Source organism: Corvus cornix, chromosome 3 (assembly GCF_000738735.6).
Source record: "Corvus cornix cornix isolate S_Up_H32 chromosome 3, ASM73873v5, whole genome shotgun sequence".
NCBI classification, from domain to species: domain Eukaryota; kingdom Metazoa; phylum Chordata; class Aves; order Passeriformes; family Corvidae; genus Corvus; species Corvus cornix.
In genome coordinates, this window is record NC_047056.1 from 85,627,139 (window position 1) to 85,643,556 (window position 16,418).

The 16,418-nt window shown below is 37.7% G+C and overlaps 1 protein-coding gene across 4 annotated transcripts in view; it reads left to right on the forward strand.

The window, feature by feature from the left end:
* The window catches only part of COL9A1 (collagen type IX alpha 1 chain), a 67,551-nt gene that overhangs the window by 17,694 nt on the left and 33,439 nt on the right, over positions 1–16,418 (forward strand). For 3 of the 4 annotated variants that reach the window (XR_005604178.1, XM_039568926.1, XM_039568927.1), the window contains 12 exons: positions 313–387; positions 939–974; positions 1,084–1,146; positions 3,092–3,145; positions 3,748–3,783; positions 9,059–9,082; positions 9,387–9,440; positions 11,001–11,054; positions 12,689–12,721; positions 12,816–12,872; positions 13,600–13,653; positions 14,865–14,918. Coding sequence is in view for 3 of the 4 variants with exons in the window: in XM_039568926.1 (XP_039424860.1) it covers positions 313–387; positions 939–974; positions 1,084–1,146; positions 3,092–3,145; positions 3,748–3,783; positions 9,059–9,082; positions 9,387–9,440; positions 11,001–11,054; positions 12,689–12,721; positions 12,816–12,872; positions 13,600–13,653; positions 14,865–14,918 (594 nt within the window). In the remaining variant the exon portion in view is untranslated. Of the gene's footprint in view, positions 1–312; positions 388–938; positions 975–1,083; positions 1,147–3,091; positions 3,146–3,747; positions 3,784–9,058; positions 9,083–9,386; positions 9,441–11,000; positions 11,055–12,688; positions 12,722–12,815; positions 12,873–13,599; positions 13,654–14,864; positions 14,924–16,418 lie in introns of all 4 variants that reach the window. The other variant, XM_039568928.1, reaches the window with a different exon arrangement.

Consider the following 16,418-nt stretch of genomic DNA (forward strand, 5'->3'; position numbering starts at 1 on the left):
GGCATTCAGAACCTGCTGGGTGGGGAGTGGAGGCCACCTGGCCCTGCCAGCACTGTGGGCACTGAAGAGTGGCTGGGCCCAGGGAGGGGGGTTTAACACCTTCCCCATTCCCTTGGTGAGGGCAGTGTTACCAGTCCTCACAGTGACAGTCAAAATAGGATATAGGGCCTGTGATACACATGGGGTGAGGATGCAGCTCCTTCTCACAGCTGTGACCTCCTGACTAACCCATAGCCTCTAACTGTGCTGGTCCCCCAGACTGGCTTGTGACTTGCCAGGCTCTAATTCCTCCTTTTTTTTACTCCTTGTCAGAGAGGTCCCCCTGGTCCACCAGGCCCCCCAGGTCCACCAGGGCCACCAGGAGTTCCCGGTATTGATGGCATTGATGTAAGTGTTTCCCATGGCCTGCCTAGGAAAGAGGAAATGCCTTGAGGTGTGTCTGTGTTGTCTGTCAGCATTTGATCCTGAGGATCTTGAATTTGGCTGCAGATACATGAAGGAAATGATGGGTCTCATACTCTGTAGTGGGCTGAAGTGAGAGCAGAAAGCAGCTTTTTCAGATTGTCTTTGGTATAGAAAACTCAGGATTATTTATTTTATGTAATCAGCATCATATGCTGTGATTATCTGCCATAATGGGGTGTAGGGGTTTTATAAATTTAATCTCAAAAGGGATTACGTAGAATCACTCGTACTAAATCATGGTAAGGACTTTTGGCGTTATTCCTGATAGGAGCTACTACGTGTGTTCCCTTGATTCCTGTCGAAGTTTCTGTGATGATTTATGTTAGCCTGTAATAGAAATGATATAGATTTAATATTAATTTGTACAATAAGAGTCAGTTCAGGGTTATTTCTGATAATCTGTAAATCAGTGATTTTCATGAAGGACGATTGTTGTAGTTCTGACTAATACCTTCCTTTTCATATCTTGGTAGGGGGAGAGAGGCCCGAAGGGCCCCCCTGGTCCACCGGTAAGTGATTTCAGCTACTTTGCATTTGCTTCTGTGGGAGAAGAAGTTTTGAGTTTTGTTTCTGCTCCCCTCTGTGAAACATACTTAACTGTCCCTTTAAATCTTGTAGGGTCCAGATGGGGATGCAGGCAAACCAGGATCCCCTGGGCTGCCTGGAGAGCCAGGAGCTGATGTGAGTACACTTGATTTTCTAGAATTTTCTTTATTTTTTTCTTTTTTCTTTTTTTTTCTTTTTTTTCCAAGAGTAAATAAATAAAGCACAAGGGCTGTCGGTGCTGCCACCTGGCCCTGGAGAGGGCGCTGGGCAGCGGTCTGAGGGAGGACTCGTGCTGCCGCCTCTGGAAGCCACCTCTGGTTGCAGGGCAGGGCAGCAAGGGCATGAGGAGGGTCTGCTGATGCATCTTCCTGTCCCGTGGAAAATAATAGAGAAGATCAAAATTTCAACATCATCTACTGTTGATGGCCTGTTAGGTCATACCTCCTGAATAAATTTGTAGTGATAAAAATGCCTTCAAACATTTTTGGGAAACTTCGTATTTCTCTCTCTTGAGACCACTGTTAGAAAGCATTTCTTGTTATGAATCAAGATTGTTGCATTAGTACTTAGATGTTATGCCAGGAGGTAGGCAATTTTATGTTTAATTTGCATAAGCTTTTAAAATTTTAAATATTTAAAATATCAAAAATGAAGATTATATGCAATAAACCAGTGTATCGGGGGTATTGCAAATTATATAAATGAAAAAGCCTAGTATCTATTTAAGGTTGCAATGCTGTTAGAGGTTAATATTTAATTTGCTTTTGGGAAGAGATTTAGTGGACATGGAGTTGGAAGAGTCTTCAATTAAACTGCTCAAATGTCGTATCTGTAAGAGGAAATGGGCTTTGTGAGTGACGTCTCATACCACTTCACTTTTTCCTAGAAACCATATAGGCCCACAAACCATCTGTACAGGTCAACACCCTATAAGCAGCTCTTTAAAAATCATTGCCTCTTACAATTTTCATTTAGGGCATAGTTCTATTTTCCTTGCCAAAATTCATGGGCACACAATCATGTGAAACAGAATGCACTAAACTCAGGTCAGCTTTTGGTATCTGTTCACACTTGTATATTTCCTCATATTAATGGATGAGTGAAAATGTAATACTAGAGTACAGTCTTTTGAAATATTGAACCTTTTTCATTTTCCCTTGAGGAAAAACCGTGAGACCTTATTGTACTTTCACTGTGCCTTCAACTTTTAATTGGGGTTTTAGATGTATAATGCCTTCTGTGTTTAATTGGTGAGGCAGTTCTGATTTTTCAATCTCATTTTATTTCAAAAATTATTTCAGTGTCGGGTTTAATAGACTGTGAAAAGGTACTGTACAGTAATTACTTGTAATGATCATGTAAGGTTTCAAAATCAAATTGTCGGAACAATTGTGTGAACACTGAATTGCTGGAAATGTACCAAAAAAAGTGGAAGTGTACCAAAAAAATGAAAGTATTAGATAAACATAAAAGAAAAGCATTTATCTGGAATAATAAAAAAAAAAAGCGTTAATATCTGGAAATTTCTAAGCCATATAAGCTGACTATAAAATTGGAAACAAAAGGAAAAATACGAACTCAAAATAAATTCCTGGCTATAATATCATGATTGGTTTTTAATTTTAGTCAGATAGACAAGTTCAGAGGGTAAATTTAAATCCAGCCTGGCAGCTTTGTGGGGTTTTGTTTGTTTGTGTTTTTTTGTTGTTGTTGTCAATGAAACTTTTATTTGAAATGGACAACACTGACAGTTTTTGTTTTTAACCTTAGCCATGAAATAAATTCATCAATCTCCCGTTAAGAGGAAATAAGATCATGTGAGATCACATGTTTAATTTGTGATTTAACTGAGTAATTCTTGGAGATACATAGCACAGGTGCTGATGTTTGTCACCAGAAGCTAGTACTTTGAACTTGTACAGTTCTATCTGTACATGTAAATAAATATTTTGCTTGCAAGTCTCCTGCAGTTACTAATTTCATTTAATAGCTTCATTCCTCTGTGTTTTATAATGTTTTCTGTTGTGATTAAGAAAAACGCATAACCCTTGCATTAACATTGTATACCTTACTTCCAAAGGGATTCACTGGACCTGATGGCTCACGTGGAGCCCCAGGACCAAAAGGACAGAAGGTAGGAACAAAATTATGCATGAAATGATGGATTTTTTTAAAGCAGCATTTTTGTTTTTTCTATACGACAAATAAGATGCTGCAGCCTTTCTTAAAGTCTTAAAATATCTATAGAATACTTATGTACTGGGCCCTTTTCACACAGTACAAAGAAGCTTCCATTCCCACAACCAGCAGTAAGGAATGGTGGCTGGCATTACATTGTTGAGATAAAGGTTGAGCATCTTCACTAATGGTAAGGCCCTTTCCATCTTGTATTACAATTGTGTCATTGTCATATTCAGAGGGAACCAGAACAGTGAAACCTGACTTCATCATCAATCAAACAAATGAAATATAAATCAAAAGTCAGCGAAACAAGCATGCTTGAATTTTTGGGTTGGGGGAATAAAAGGCCTGAGGCTGCATCTTTTTAATACTGAGAAAGTCTTTCCTTTCTATCAAGTCTTACTGAAACCAGCATAGCATTAATGAAGTGAATAATACTTGCAGACTATGCCCACTAAATGATACCCTCCAAAAGGTGAGAGAACATCTTCCTGTATATTGTTTACAAAACTTGATATTCATGCCTCTTAAAAACTCATTTTTTATCTTTTAAAGGGGGAGCCAGGACTTCCAGGTGCTCGTGGACTTCCAGTAAGTAATGCATTTAGTACACGAGGAGGATTTTTGTGCCTTAAATATTAATATGAAGGCTTCTTACCATTAAATGTAGGGAAGAAAAATGCCAAAGTATTTCTGAGGTTTCAAAGAACTCGTAAGTTACGAAAGTAGTACTTTAAGGAACCTCTTTACCTTTATATCTAAGTGTACAAATATTACTGAAAGATTATGTTTGGTTTGTATGCTGCAGAAAAGAAAGGAGCACGTGTGATGTGGTCCCAAGTTTTGGACTTACACCTTTGGACTTATACATTCTTTTCCATCTCTTTGTGAAAATGCTGTGGAGATGAGAGAGCCCATGTTTCATTTGCATATAGTAGTCTACAGTTATTCCTGTTTTCAGCTTCTTGCCGTGTGTTTAAATGGCATCACTGAAGTGTAAATTCTGTGAGACTCCTTGTGCTGCTTTGCTGCTCTGTATGGAAACAAGACAGAGCATGAGAAAGGACATGCAAAGAGTAATGTTCCAATTGGCATGAAGATGGACTTAACAACCATTTTAGGGGCTGAAAATAATCGTGAATTTTAGGAGTTTTGCAAGTTGAAGACGTCAATGATTGTTGGCATGTAGAAATTTAGCTTAGGAAAAAACCCCAAGGAAGATGAGTGATGGAACAAGATGACTAGCAGAAATTATAATAAGGCTGCATATAATTAAAATTTAATTTAAAAATATATTCAGTTTGGAGAAATTATTTAAATTAAATAGAAGAGGTATTGTATTCCAGTATAACACTCCTTGTGTATTTGTATTTTTGACCTTGTCCTATTAACTCTCAGTAAATTTATATTAAACAATTACTTTGCTATTTGGCCAGAGAGAAAATGATAAAGTTATTCTTGAAGGTATGGCATTATAGACATGTTCAAACTCAAGATGAATCACTTTGTGGATTTAATTTCTTAATAAACCACTTTAATTTTCATGGATGCTGATTCTTACATGAAAATTTGGAAAATAGGTAATACTTTTATAGTGGCTGGCTGGTCTGTAGGCTCAATATATGAGCTAAATTTAGTCACAAAAAATGGCAGAACTGAGGTAGGATCTAGGTAGACTGAAACTCCTACATTATTCTGTTAGAGGCTTGAGGTGTGCTTTTTGTTTTGTTTTGTTGTTTTTTTGTTGGCTTGTTTTTTTTTGCTGTCAACTAGATGGGGAAATAATTTCTGGGTTGTCTGCAATGCATTTTATAACATCTAGCTGCAAAGAAGAAGTAGTTAAACTCTGTCAGGTGTATTTACTGAGATGATATGGGAAAAAATGATTAGATGGATGGAGCTCCTCTCCTATGAGGAAAGGCTGAGAAAACTGGGATTGTTTTGCCTGGAAAAGACATGTCTTAGAGGTGACCTAATTGCAGCCTTCCAGTACCTGAAGGGACCTTACATGAGAGCTGAAGAGGGACTTTTTACAAGGGTATGTGGTGGCAGGACAGGGGGAAATGGCTTCAAACTGGAAGAGAGTAGGTTTAGATTAGATGTTAGTAAGAAATTCTTTGCTGTGAGGGTGGTGAGGCACTGGAACGTTGCCCAGAGAAGATTTGCATGCCCCATCCTTGGAAGTGTTTAAGGCCAAGTTGGATGGGGGTCTGAGCAACCTGGGCTAATGGAAGGTGTCCCTATGCATGGCAATTGGAGCTAGGTGATCTTTAAGTTCCCTTCCAAATCAAGCCATTGTGTGATTCTATGATAGCAAAAAATGGGGAAATAAAACTGAATTACTGAAATATTTGGTCAAAGTACTGTGGTATTTTAGCCTGTCAACTGAAATAAAAACTGAGTTGGGGAAAACATACATGATTTTAGCTCACCATTTACAGAATAATGCAAGAATGATTAATTTAAGACCCTCCAGAATAAGTGGGTGCACAAAACATGTATAAAGAGGGTTAATTCATTTTAGAGGTAGAGACTTTAATTTGGGAAAGCAGGAAATGGAACCAACTTGTCAAGGTAGAATGCTGGTTCTTTTCAGAGCAGCAGGACTTTTGTTACCATATTTTGAGACTGTAAAAGCAGTAAATCTGATAAGATTTTGGACCATTGTTCAAAGCTGAGTGATTTTTGTTTGCCCTGAGACTTTCAGTCTTAAGGTGATAACGCTTCAGTGAACCTCAGTAGGGATTGCCTTTGGAGTTGTTCTGTCTCTGCTTAATAAGCAACTGCTTTTTCAGGTGAATCTGCAGGAATATTTATAATGAGGAAATGAAATTTCCAATTTATTTAAAAGAGAAAAGATGGATATACTTAGTCACCTTGTGTCATTACCCTTGTACTTTTTAAGATTAATCCTTAGACCTCACATGTTAGGAGGAAGCCTAGTGATTGATTTTGTAGCTCCACAGTTGTTAACCCATACATGCTGAATCCCTATGCAGAGATTAATGCTCAAAACAAATCTCTTAGGAAAGCCTGTATAAATGCAATTTTCTATCTGATAAATGGCTGTATGCTATTGAAGAAATCATGCAGCTACTGAAAGATTCTCAAAAATGGCCAGCACTGGTCCTCTTAGCTTTAGTGAGATTATACCTGCTAACTAAACCCACAAAAACAAAAACCCAAACCAAAACAACAAGAAACTCCACAATCCCCAATCCCCACCAAAACAAACATCCTCCTCCCCCCCACCCCCTGTAAAACCCCAACAAAACCCACCTACCCTGAAAACAAAAAGAAACAAAAAAGAAGTAGAAATGGTAGTGCTGGGGTGTGCTGGTTCTGATTTTCAGATTCAGAGAATTTTGGAGAAGCTCTTACTACAAATGTGAAGTAATGGGGCTGTTTAACCTTTGCAGTTCTTCAGTTTGATCCATGAAACCTCATTTACTAGAAACATAGTGAGCACAATTATGACTCTGCATACTAGCTACATGATTAATTGAGTGCTTAGGTGTAATTATGCACTGCTTTGAATACTGTCAGTGGCTTTTTGCAAGTGGAGTAGTCCCTGGATGGTTATCCAAAGACTTCATTTCTCACAGAACGTCTTGCTTAAGTTATTAAAATGCTCAATGCAAACAGAAAACCAAAAGGCTTGGATACAACACTAATTAGTTTTAAATTATTATCACTTTTTTCCATGTTTATCCAGTGGCATTTATCAGCCAAATTAGGACTTGCGGGTATCTTCAAGCGTGAATGTTAAGGACATAAAGTTTTATATACAGCATTTGCTTCTCTGCTTCTGTCACCTTTTCTTCCCCAGAATGTACCCTGACAATCTTCAGTTATCATCTTAAGTTTCCCCTTTTTTGTATTTTTTTTGCTGCTTCATCATTTTGTTTTAATTTATTCCCTTTGTCTCATCTGTTTGGTGGATAATCTTCCAAATGACAGGTTACAAAGTTCTTAGAATTACTCTGATTAATTCAAGTAATTTTTTTATGCAAGTAATTTTAATATGCTGATGTCTCTGGCCTGGTCCTAGTAGATGGACCTGGGGCTGCTACATTTAAGTGCATGTAATGCACCCTTCAGTCCATTCTCTCCTTTAGTTCCCTCTACCTCTTCCGTGAACTGATATATTGCTAGTAGTTTACACATCTGGCATATGGGGAGGATTGTGTGTATTTAGTGACAGAGAATGTGAAAATATTTTAAGGTCTACTAAAACACAGCATCCAGCACAGCGTACTCTTAAAAATACTGGAGTCTCCGTGGTGGATGGCAGGAGTACTTACCAGATCTAGGGGCAGGTGTCTCTAAGGCAGGGGATTACAGACTCTGCATTGCTGCCCAAGCCTGTGCACTCGATGTGCTCTGTGGGTCAGATGAGTGCCTCCAAAGCAGGCAGCAAGCACCTGGGCAGGTAAGGCTGCAGTCCCAGGCTGTGTGGAGAGGCTTTCCCTTTACACAGACAGAGGAAGGAGTGTGGACAGCTGCTTGGGACCAGGAACTGCTCTGTGTACGTCCTTACTGTCAATTGGCCTGGAGCTCTCAGCTTTGCAACTTGGTCTGCTTGTAGAGAGTTCATGGCCAGAAGGATGGAGCATCTGTGTGAGGGGGAGGCATTGATTGCTGGGACAGAATCCCTGCTTTTTGCAGTCTTAATTTAGGAAGGTGAGGGGATGCAGTGGAATGGTCAGAGGAGGGGACAGCTGCCTCCTGGGCTGCTGTGTGGGCTGGGTACCGCAGCTGTAGCTGCTTCTTTTGGTGTTGTTGACCTTCCCTGCCACTGTTAGGGGGTGCGTTAGGAAGGGGTACTCCAATGAGAACCTTCAAGCAGGTGGTTTCCTCCTTTCAGAGGCAGGTGATACTATAATTAGATATTATTGAATATGTGATGCAGTGAAAGTTTGATTTGTATAGTCAAACGTAGATACGTATAATATCATGAATTGTAGCAAGGAAGTGTGAAGCAATAGAAAAGGGATTATGTAGGTTATGCAAGCTTACTTTCTGCTGTGTATTAAATGGTTAAAATGGAATGATTCTGATGAATGCTTGAAAATTTGCCTGCGTTATACAGACTTTTCTAAACAGCCCTACAAATACAACCCTGGATTGATATTCTGTGGCTTTTTAACTCACATTCAGCCCAGGTGCCTTATTACATCAAATCTCCTGCATATTTAAGTGTATTTGGGATTTTTATTTTAGCGTTTCATACATATCACTGATGCTATTCTCTGTAAAATTTTCCATTTGCTTTTACAATGCAAGACTGAGGGATCTGTTTTCTTAGAGGGAGTGTATCATCCGAACAGGCAGAAACACATTTGTATCTTGGACACTTCTCGTTAAAATGATTCAGAACAATACTGATGGAAAATGTAAACAGGAGAAGTTTGGTGTTCTTTCTGATTACCAAAACCCCTAAGTTTAATGGATTTAGGCCTCAGAGAAGCACTGGGGGAAAAAAGTTATCTTTTGTTATAAATTCAAATGTACCTTTAGAAGGAAATTATTATAGCATAGATATGTTTATCATGGTACTTGATAATTATCTAAACACAAAGCCTTTAATGTCTTCATTCCTTTGTGGAAGTATCTTTGTTTATAAATACATGTAATGATACTGCAAGGCAAGTTAATCAGAAATTTAATTTTCTCTACAGATACTGATTATCTAATAATAAAATTGATTTTTAACAGTAGTTAAACAAGTTTTGAAAGTTATTTTGCAGAATCAGATGAGGGTTTTTTTACACCTTTTTTGTCCCAAATACTCTATTATTGGAAAACAGCTTAACTAAGTTTGGAACCCTCCCCATATTTCTGACCTTTTTTTCATATTTCACAGGGCAAGGGGCTTCTTGGACCACCTGTAAGTATCAATTTTACAATTCATAAGTACACTGTTCAATGAATCTGTTTGAATATTTAATAAAGCTATTATACTATAATTAAAAGTAATTCAGTAAAAAAAGAGAGTTTTAATCTTTACATTCTATGTCTATTATGTATGTTCTCTTCAGCTACCACTGAGGTTGTGTAGGTCTGTGGTATATGGGGCAAGAATATTGGTGTCTGAAGGCATAGTTTGTGAGAATTACATGTTCTCAATCCTTGGATGTTTGTTACATAGGTATTACATGGCATAAAAATACTATTTACCTTGGCTGTTGTAGGGTCCAGCAGGTGCAGCAGGACTTCCCGGGGAAGTAGGTCGTGCTGGTCCACCTGTAAGTACTACTGTGTTTGCTGAAGATGTAGGTTTATTCAACTGCTAGAAGGTACTTAAAGAAAAAGTGGTTATCTAAATACTATTTGGGCTATCACAGCATTTTCAAATGGTTTTTTCCTGAGCAGTGATCACTGATAGAAGAAGGATTATGTTTGAAGCTCATCAGAAATAAAAACAATGAATAGCACAAACTCAGGGCCACCTGTCAGATTAGAATTAAATGTTTCATGGAGTGTCCCATACTCTTCTTATTCAAGGAAAGCTGAAATCAAAAAGCAGCCCTGCCAGAAATATAGGAAATGTAAACCTTAACTACTCAAACTACTGATTTTTATTTGCATATCAGTGAACATGGCCATTCAGTACTTCTTCTTGGTCTCATTTTAAATGTGGCTCCATCTATTGACCTTACTGCAGAACTGTGCACTCAGTTTCACCACACTGTCTTATTTTGACACCACACTTTACTGCAATGGAAGTAGATACCAACTGGTATTTTTCTACTTGAAATCTGAAAAAGCATTAAACTTTTGTTTAATAAAACCTACTTTTTAATGCAATTATATAAATTAATTTTAAAAGAATATTAAAAATTGCCAATTTGTTTCAGAAGATGAGCCATCTACCTCACTGTCTTGTTTGTAGGAGGGGCAAAAATGGATACCTAGGGAAGTGTACGGGCTATTTGTAAAATGGCATTTTTCTGTCGTACTGTCACAAATTCTGGCAGTTAGTTGGTAGTTCAGAGACTGCCTGAATCAGAAATTGCATCCATGATGCCTTTTCTAAAGCTGCATGTGAACCATTAACGCAGTTGGTCTCTGAATCTGTTTACATCCCAAGCCTCCATAACACATTGTAATAATGAGTCCCACAATGTAATTATGCATTGCATGGAAAGGAATGGCTCTATAGCTCATGCATTTTGAGAATTAATGAATAATTTTTCTATATTCATCTTCTTAACTGCATTTATGACTTAATAAAATGTAAAAAATACTATTGAAATGACAATATTAAGTTCAAAAGTGGTCTCTGCCCAATTACTAGATCTATTTTAATTAAAAACATTCAGAAAAAATAATTTCCAGAGGTTCCACATAACCTATGGGAGCACTCAGCATCAAAATTTCACAAAACTGGGAAAAATTCTAACTTGGTAAATTCTTCTTGTGCTCTGAAAAAATGGATTTCCCCCTCTCTCCACTTTGGGCACTTTTGCCATTTACTAGTATTCTTTTCATTCATAACTTAATAGCAGTTATAGAGGAGGAGTGCATAGATGATCCTGTGGTCAGGTGTTTCAGCTTTCTAAAGCAGGTGAAAATGTTTTGGTTTTCTTGTAGCTCCTATTTCACAACATGGCTGCTGTTCTACTAAAAAAAATGGTTCTCCCATTCTGTTATGGGGGCCGTGTTGTGTGTTGATGTTTGAAATGCCTACCTAGTCTGTCCTTCTGCAGCCTCTTAATTTCTCACTGTTGTTGTGTGGTCTGAATATGTGCCTACTGGTTGTCATTATTACTATCAGTCAACTAAATTATTTTACCCTTTTTAAGGGAGATCCAGGAAAAAGAGGGCCACCAGGGCTACCAGGACCTCCAGGTCCTCCAGTAAGTGATTATGTTTAATATGTGCTTACATCTGAATTTTGTGTTGTTGCTGCTTGAACGAAGGTTCTCCCCAAGCTCTACAGCTGAATGCTGACCTTGGGATTTCAGAAGGATTTTGATCTTCCATTTAGAAAGCAATTTTCTGCTCTTTATGGTTTTAAAAAGATAGTTTGAAATGCAAACCGTCTAACTTCTCTCATGGTGCCTTCCCATTTCTGTAAACTGCAAATACACAGGTTTTAAATTTCCCTGTGAATCATAGTACTGTAAATGTAGTCTTTGTTGGGCTTCACTGGTGTTACTTCAGTAGAGGCAGGCTTTTCTCTGTTAGGAGAAGAAAAAATTAATATTTGTCTCATGAGACAGAAATATGTGCTTCCAGGTGGGTTGAGTTCTAATGTCTTTCTTCAATCGAATCTGCTACATGCAAGGAATAGAAGAAAGATTTATAGCAGTGCTTTGCCTCTCCAGGAGAATGTCTACCTTTTCTTAACCTCTTGGGAGGAGGAATGTGTGTTATGCCTTTGTCTTGTGGCAATTTACCTGCCCAGAGAGATAAAATGGAGAGTTTGGCAGACACATCTCAGTCTGAGTGCAGGGAAATGCAAACTGCTGGGAAAGGTGCCATGCTAATGTCTTTTTAAAATCTGTACTGTTCTTCTGCTGGGAATCTCCTCCTCCCCACTCTTTAGGGACAGACCCTAAATACCTACGCTTTATTTATGCCATGTTTCTTGTTTTCATGAAAGTTGCCAGAGAATTGGCAGAGGCATTTTAAAAAACATGAATGGTAAATTGGAGAAGAGTAGTTTGGAAACAAGTGGAAATGAGTTCTCAGTAATGGCATGTAGTGCTTCTATTCCTTAAAGTTTTGTCCTTTTTAGGTTTCTAAAGTGCCACAGTCCCACTCCAGTTGATGACATTATGGACCCAAATACTCCTGGCTTTTAAAAAATCCTTCTGTATATAAGGAGACCATTCTTTAAGGAGCTCATTCCTTAAACTCTCCTGTGCTTTCCTCTGAAACAGTGTGCTTCCTCCCACAGGGCTTCAGAGAACCCAGCTGCTGCTGTGAAATAATCTTTCTCCCTGTTGTGCCTCATAAGCCTCTTGTTAGCTTCCATCAAGTATTTGATTTAATATGGGAGAGGGCCTTCCCCCCACTGTGTCCATCTCATTGTACACTGATGTCTAGTTTATTGCAACTGTCATCTACCAATACTTTTGAGAAGACTGCTTTCTCTGTAAAAACAATTTTCTCTGTAAAGACCTGAATATTTTGCTGAATGGCACTAAGTTATTCTCATTATAGAAATTGTCTTGGGCTCTGTAGGAAATTAATGGGGTTTGAACATATTTGTTCTATATTTACCAGAAGATATATTTGAGGTAGTTTAAAAAGCAAGAGAAATATTTTGGGGTTTTTTGAAAAGCTGATTTAAGTTAGAGGACAGGACCTGCAGTCCTACAGCAAAATCCTATGGTTTAAGTGCTCTTCATGTGAGAGATCCTTTGGTTGATTGTATTTCTGATTCCAGGTTTAGATAGTAGTTTTGTCTAATGACTGTATCGCCTAACGAGTCATGTCTGGTTATTGCTCTATTGCTGACTTTGATTAATTTAATTTAATTTAGGGAACTATCGGCCTGCAAGATGGTGACCTGTTGGTAAGATTATTGTCCTTGTTTTTGTTTCTTTTTAAGTAATCTCAGGCAATCTTATTCAGCCTATATGGTAATAACTATGTGAATGCTTTTCCAGTGTCCCAGTGCTTGTCCACCTGGCCGTCCAGGACATGCTGGCTTAATGGGTATGAAGGTAAGAGAACTTGTTTGTTCCAGCATTCCTTCCAGAAATGCTGTCTCAAGGCACGGGGGAGGGTAGTTAATTACTGACTAGAAAAAGGGCTTTTCACCCTTAATTTCAAAAAAGATTGCATCAGTGCGGTTGCTTATGGTTATTCAACTGTTGACTGCCAAGATAATTTCTTGTTGTTGAAATCTCTTGCTACCCCTCTAATCTTCACGGTAAAATTTATGTGTGGTCCTGAGAAGATTACATTATGTGAAAGATTGCTTCATTCACTTCCTGGGTCATTTGTGGTCTGACTCCAGAAACTCTAAATATTCCCCCAGAGTCTTAATCTTTTTGATTACTTTTTCTCTTCCTGGGAGACGTGTAACATACTAAATTGAAATTAACATATTTTGAAGTCTCATTTTAGCTAAGATTTTTTAAATATATTCTTTGCTGGTTTCTAGAAATACTGTTGGCCTGAGGAAATTTTTATGGGATAACATAAGAAGAAATACTGACCTGCCTAGAAATGCAGCCTTGTTAGATCCAGAAGCAGATATTTTGAGCATGGTACTTGATATGTAGTGTTTCCTAGACAGGTGAGGAAGCAGTAGTGAATAGGAGTTGGGAGGGACCAGCAAGACAGCTCTCAGCAGTCCATGTCTGTTTTGGAAAACTGTATTTTAATTCTGAATAGTCTCTATTTATTTATTTATTTATTTGTTTTGGTTTTTCTTTTTAAATTTAGGGGCAAAAAGGTTCAAAAGGAGAGTCTGGTGAACCAGGAAAACAAGGTTATAAGGTAACATTAAAAAAGAGGATAAAACTGCTGTTGTTTTTAGCAAATTAATAATAGTGTAGCCTTGCCTTCAAAAACAGTATTATATTTTAAGTATTAATTGTTTTAACAAAATACATGAAGTATGTACATGTTATAGTACTACATATCATACTGCTCCACAGTAAACAAAGGCACATCTCTATTCTTTATTCACCTGTACTATGTAATTATTATGATGCACAAGTCATACTCCTCTTGCTTTTTATTTTGATTGTTCAATTTAATTATTATAGAACTTACAGGAAAAATTAAAGCTAAGTTTATTAACTGAAAAACTTTCAAACATTTAAATGAGGAATAATTCCTTGAATTTACCAAGTTAGCTGTTCTGCAGCACAGATGAGTAGTTACATGAAGAATGAGAGGGAAAAGGGACATTTGAGAGGGAAAGGACACGGTATAAGTTCATAAGCAGAGGCCAAGTCTGATTCACTTTGAAAACTGAAATGTTAACTCTCTTAAGGTGTTTGATTTGAATTACCCTTGTTATATAACCTCATTAATATTGAAATATTTGCAAGAAAATTTCAGATTTGCACTGCCTTGGTCCATGCTTCAATGTTGCAGGAAAAAACGTTAGAGAAAACTTTTTGCACTTTTAGTCTGGAAGAACAAGAAATCATAGAATGTTGAGAGGTTGGAATAGACTTTAAAGATCATCTAATCCCAACCCCTCTGCCATGGGAAGGGACACCTCCACTAGACCAGGTTGCTTAAGGCCTAATCCAGGCTGACCTTGAACACTGCCAGGGTTGGGGCATCCACAACTGCCCTGGGCAATCTGTTACCGTGTCTCACTACCCTCACAATTAAGAATTTCTTCCTAATAGCTAACTTAATTTCCCCTCTTGCAGTTTGTACCCTTTATTCCTTGTCCTATCACTACAGTTCCTGACAAAATCCTGAAGAGATTGATGTCAAGAAAAAATGGAATGACAGATTAAGAGTAAAATATCATTATTCTTTATACTGAGGTTTCTTTGAAATTACCCTTTTGACTAATAATTGAATGGAGTGTGAACGAATATCTGTCTGGGGAAGTGGTGTGACCTCATCTGGATTTCTTTCAAGCATGACATGATGACAGAAAACATTAAATAGTAAATGCACCTCATACAGAGCAATATGCATGGTACAGATTGGCTACAGGTGTATTCCTTTTGCTTTCCCAGGGTGAAGAAGGGGACCAAGGACCCAGTGGTGAAGTGGGAGCTCAAGGCCCTCCAGTAAAGTATTTCCTTTTAAAGTGTTACTCATTTGCTTCACAATGACATATCTTTTTTTATTATTGTAAGGAAAAAGATACTATAAAACTTCCATGCACCTTTCTCTTTATTCTGCCATATTGTCTATGAATGAAAGTAGAATTATTTAAGTCCCTCCCATTATTGCTTTGCACAAAGCTCCACATAGTTCTATGGAAAGGCTAACTTTAAAAACTCTTTCATGTCCTGAATTTTGTGTTGTGCTTATATTGTGAAAACAGTTGGGTTATTTTTTTCTTGGCCTTCCTTTTCATAATTTTTATGACTCTGACTTCATCCTTGAAAAGGACCTGTTTGTTTGAAACAGAGTCAACTGTGAAATTCAGATTTAGCTACGATTTGAGGATGAACTGGCAACCACTGAAGAATACGGGGTTTTTCCTGAAGTTTTTTTCCTTTTGTCTTACAGAAGAAGTATCCCTCAATCATACCTAGTTATTTTCTTGTTCTGATTTACTGCACTTACTTCTGACACATACCTCCTCAGCTTGTTCCCTGTGAGGAGCTCTTATGGTTACCGTGGCTGAAAAGGGCTAGGGAACAGAATAAAGGGGTCATTCTAAGTAGGAGAAACATGCGTAACACCTTTAATTTCTATGGTTTATTTTCTGATGAGATCTCATGTTTTTTTCTTAGGTGTAAAAGTATTTATTTAATGCCATTGGTGTCCCGATGTGATATTATACAGGAGCTTACCTTAACACACGTGACATCTAAATGCTAAATTCCAAATTTTCTATGAATATGAACATAAAACAACACAAAGCTCTGGATTATGACTAGAAAAAGATAAAGAACAGACTAAGTAAAGGAAAGGGTGAATTCCTTCTGATGCTTGATCCTGAAAAAGTATCCCTGAGGTCCTGCTGCAGACAAAGTACTTGTGTAAGAGGCAGCTTCTCTTGTCTGAAAGGCCTGTGGGGACCAATTCATTTTATTAATTTTGGTAAAGTTCCTCAGGCACTGTGAAATAACACAGTAGAATTAAAAACCCATTAAAGATTGACTTTTCTTCAGTTTTGTTTTTTGTTTTAATGTGTTACTCATAACATTTCACTGTATCACCAGTTGGTCACCTTACAAATAAACTCTAAAAATTTTTTTTTCTATTAAAATTTAGCTTTCATAATATGCAGAAAGTGATATCAGATAGATAACCCATGTGAAAAAGAACAGACAATGCTTTAGAGGCACAGATGGAGAGCCTGTAGACTCTGTTGTATCTTATATGTTCCATTCATAAATGAATGAAAGGGGTTAAGTATCCAGTCTCCACTACAGCACCTGCAATCCAACCAATGTATTGTATTGACAAAAAGATTTGCACAAGATAGCCACCCCTGGGGGAGGTGTTGTTTTCAATAGAAAGTATTGGATACCACAGCGTGCCTACTTCCAACTTAGTAGCAAGATTAAACTGTGGTAGAAGCAGGATTAAACTGTGTTCATCTCCCATGTGGG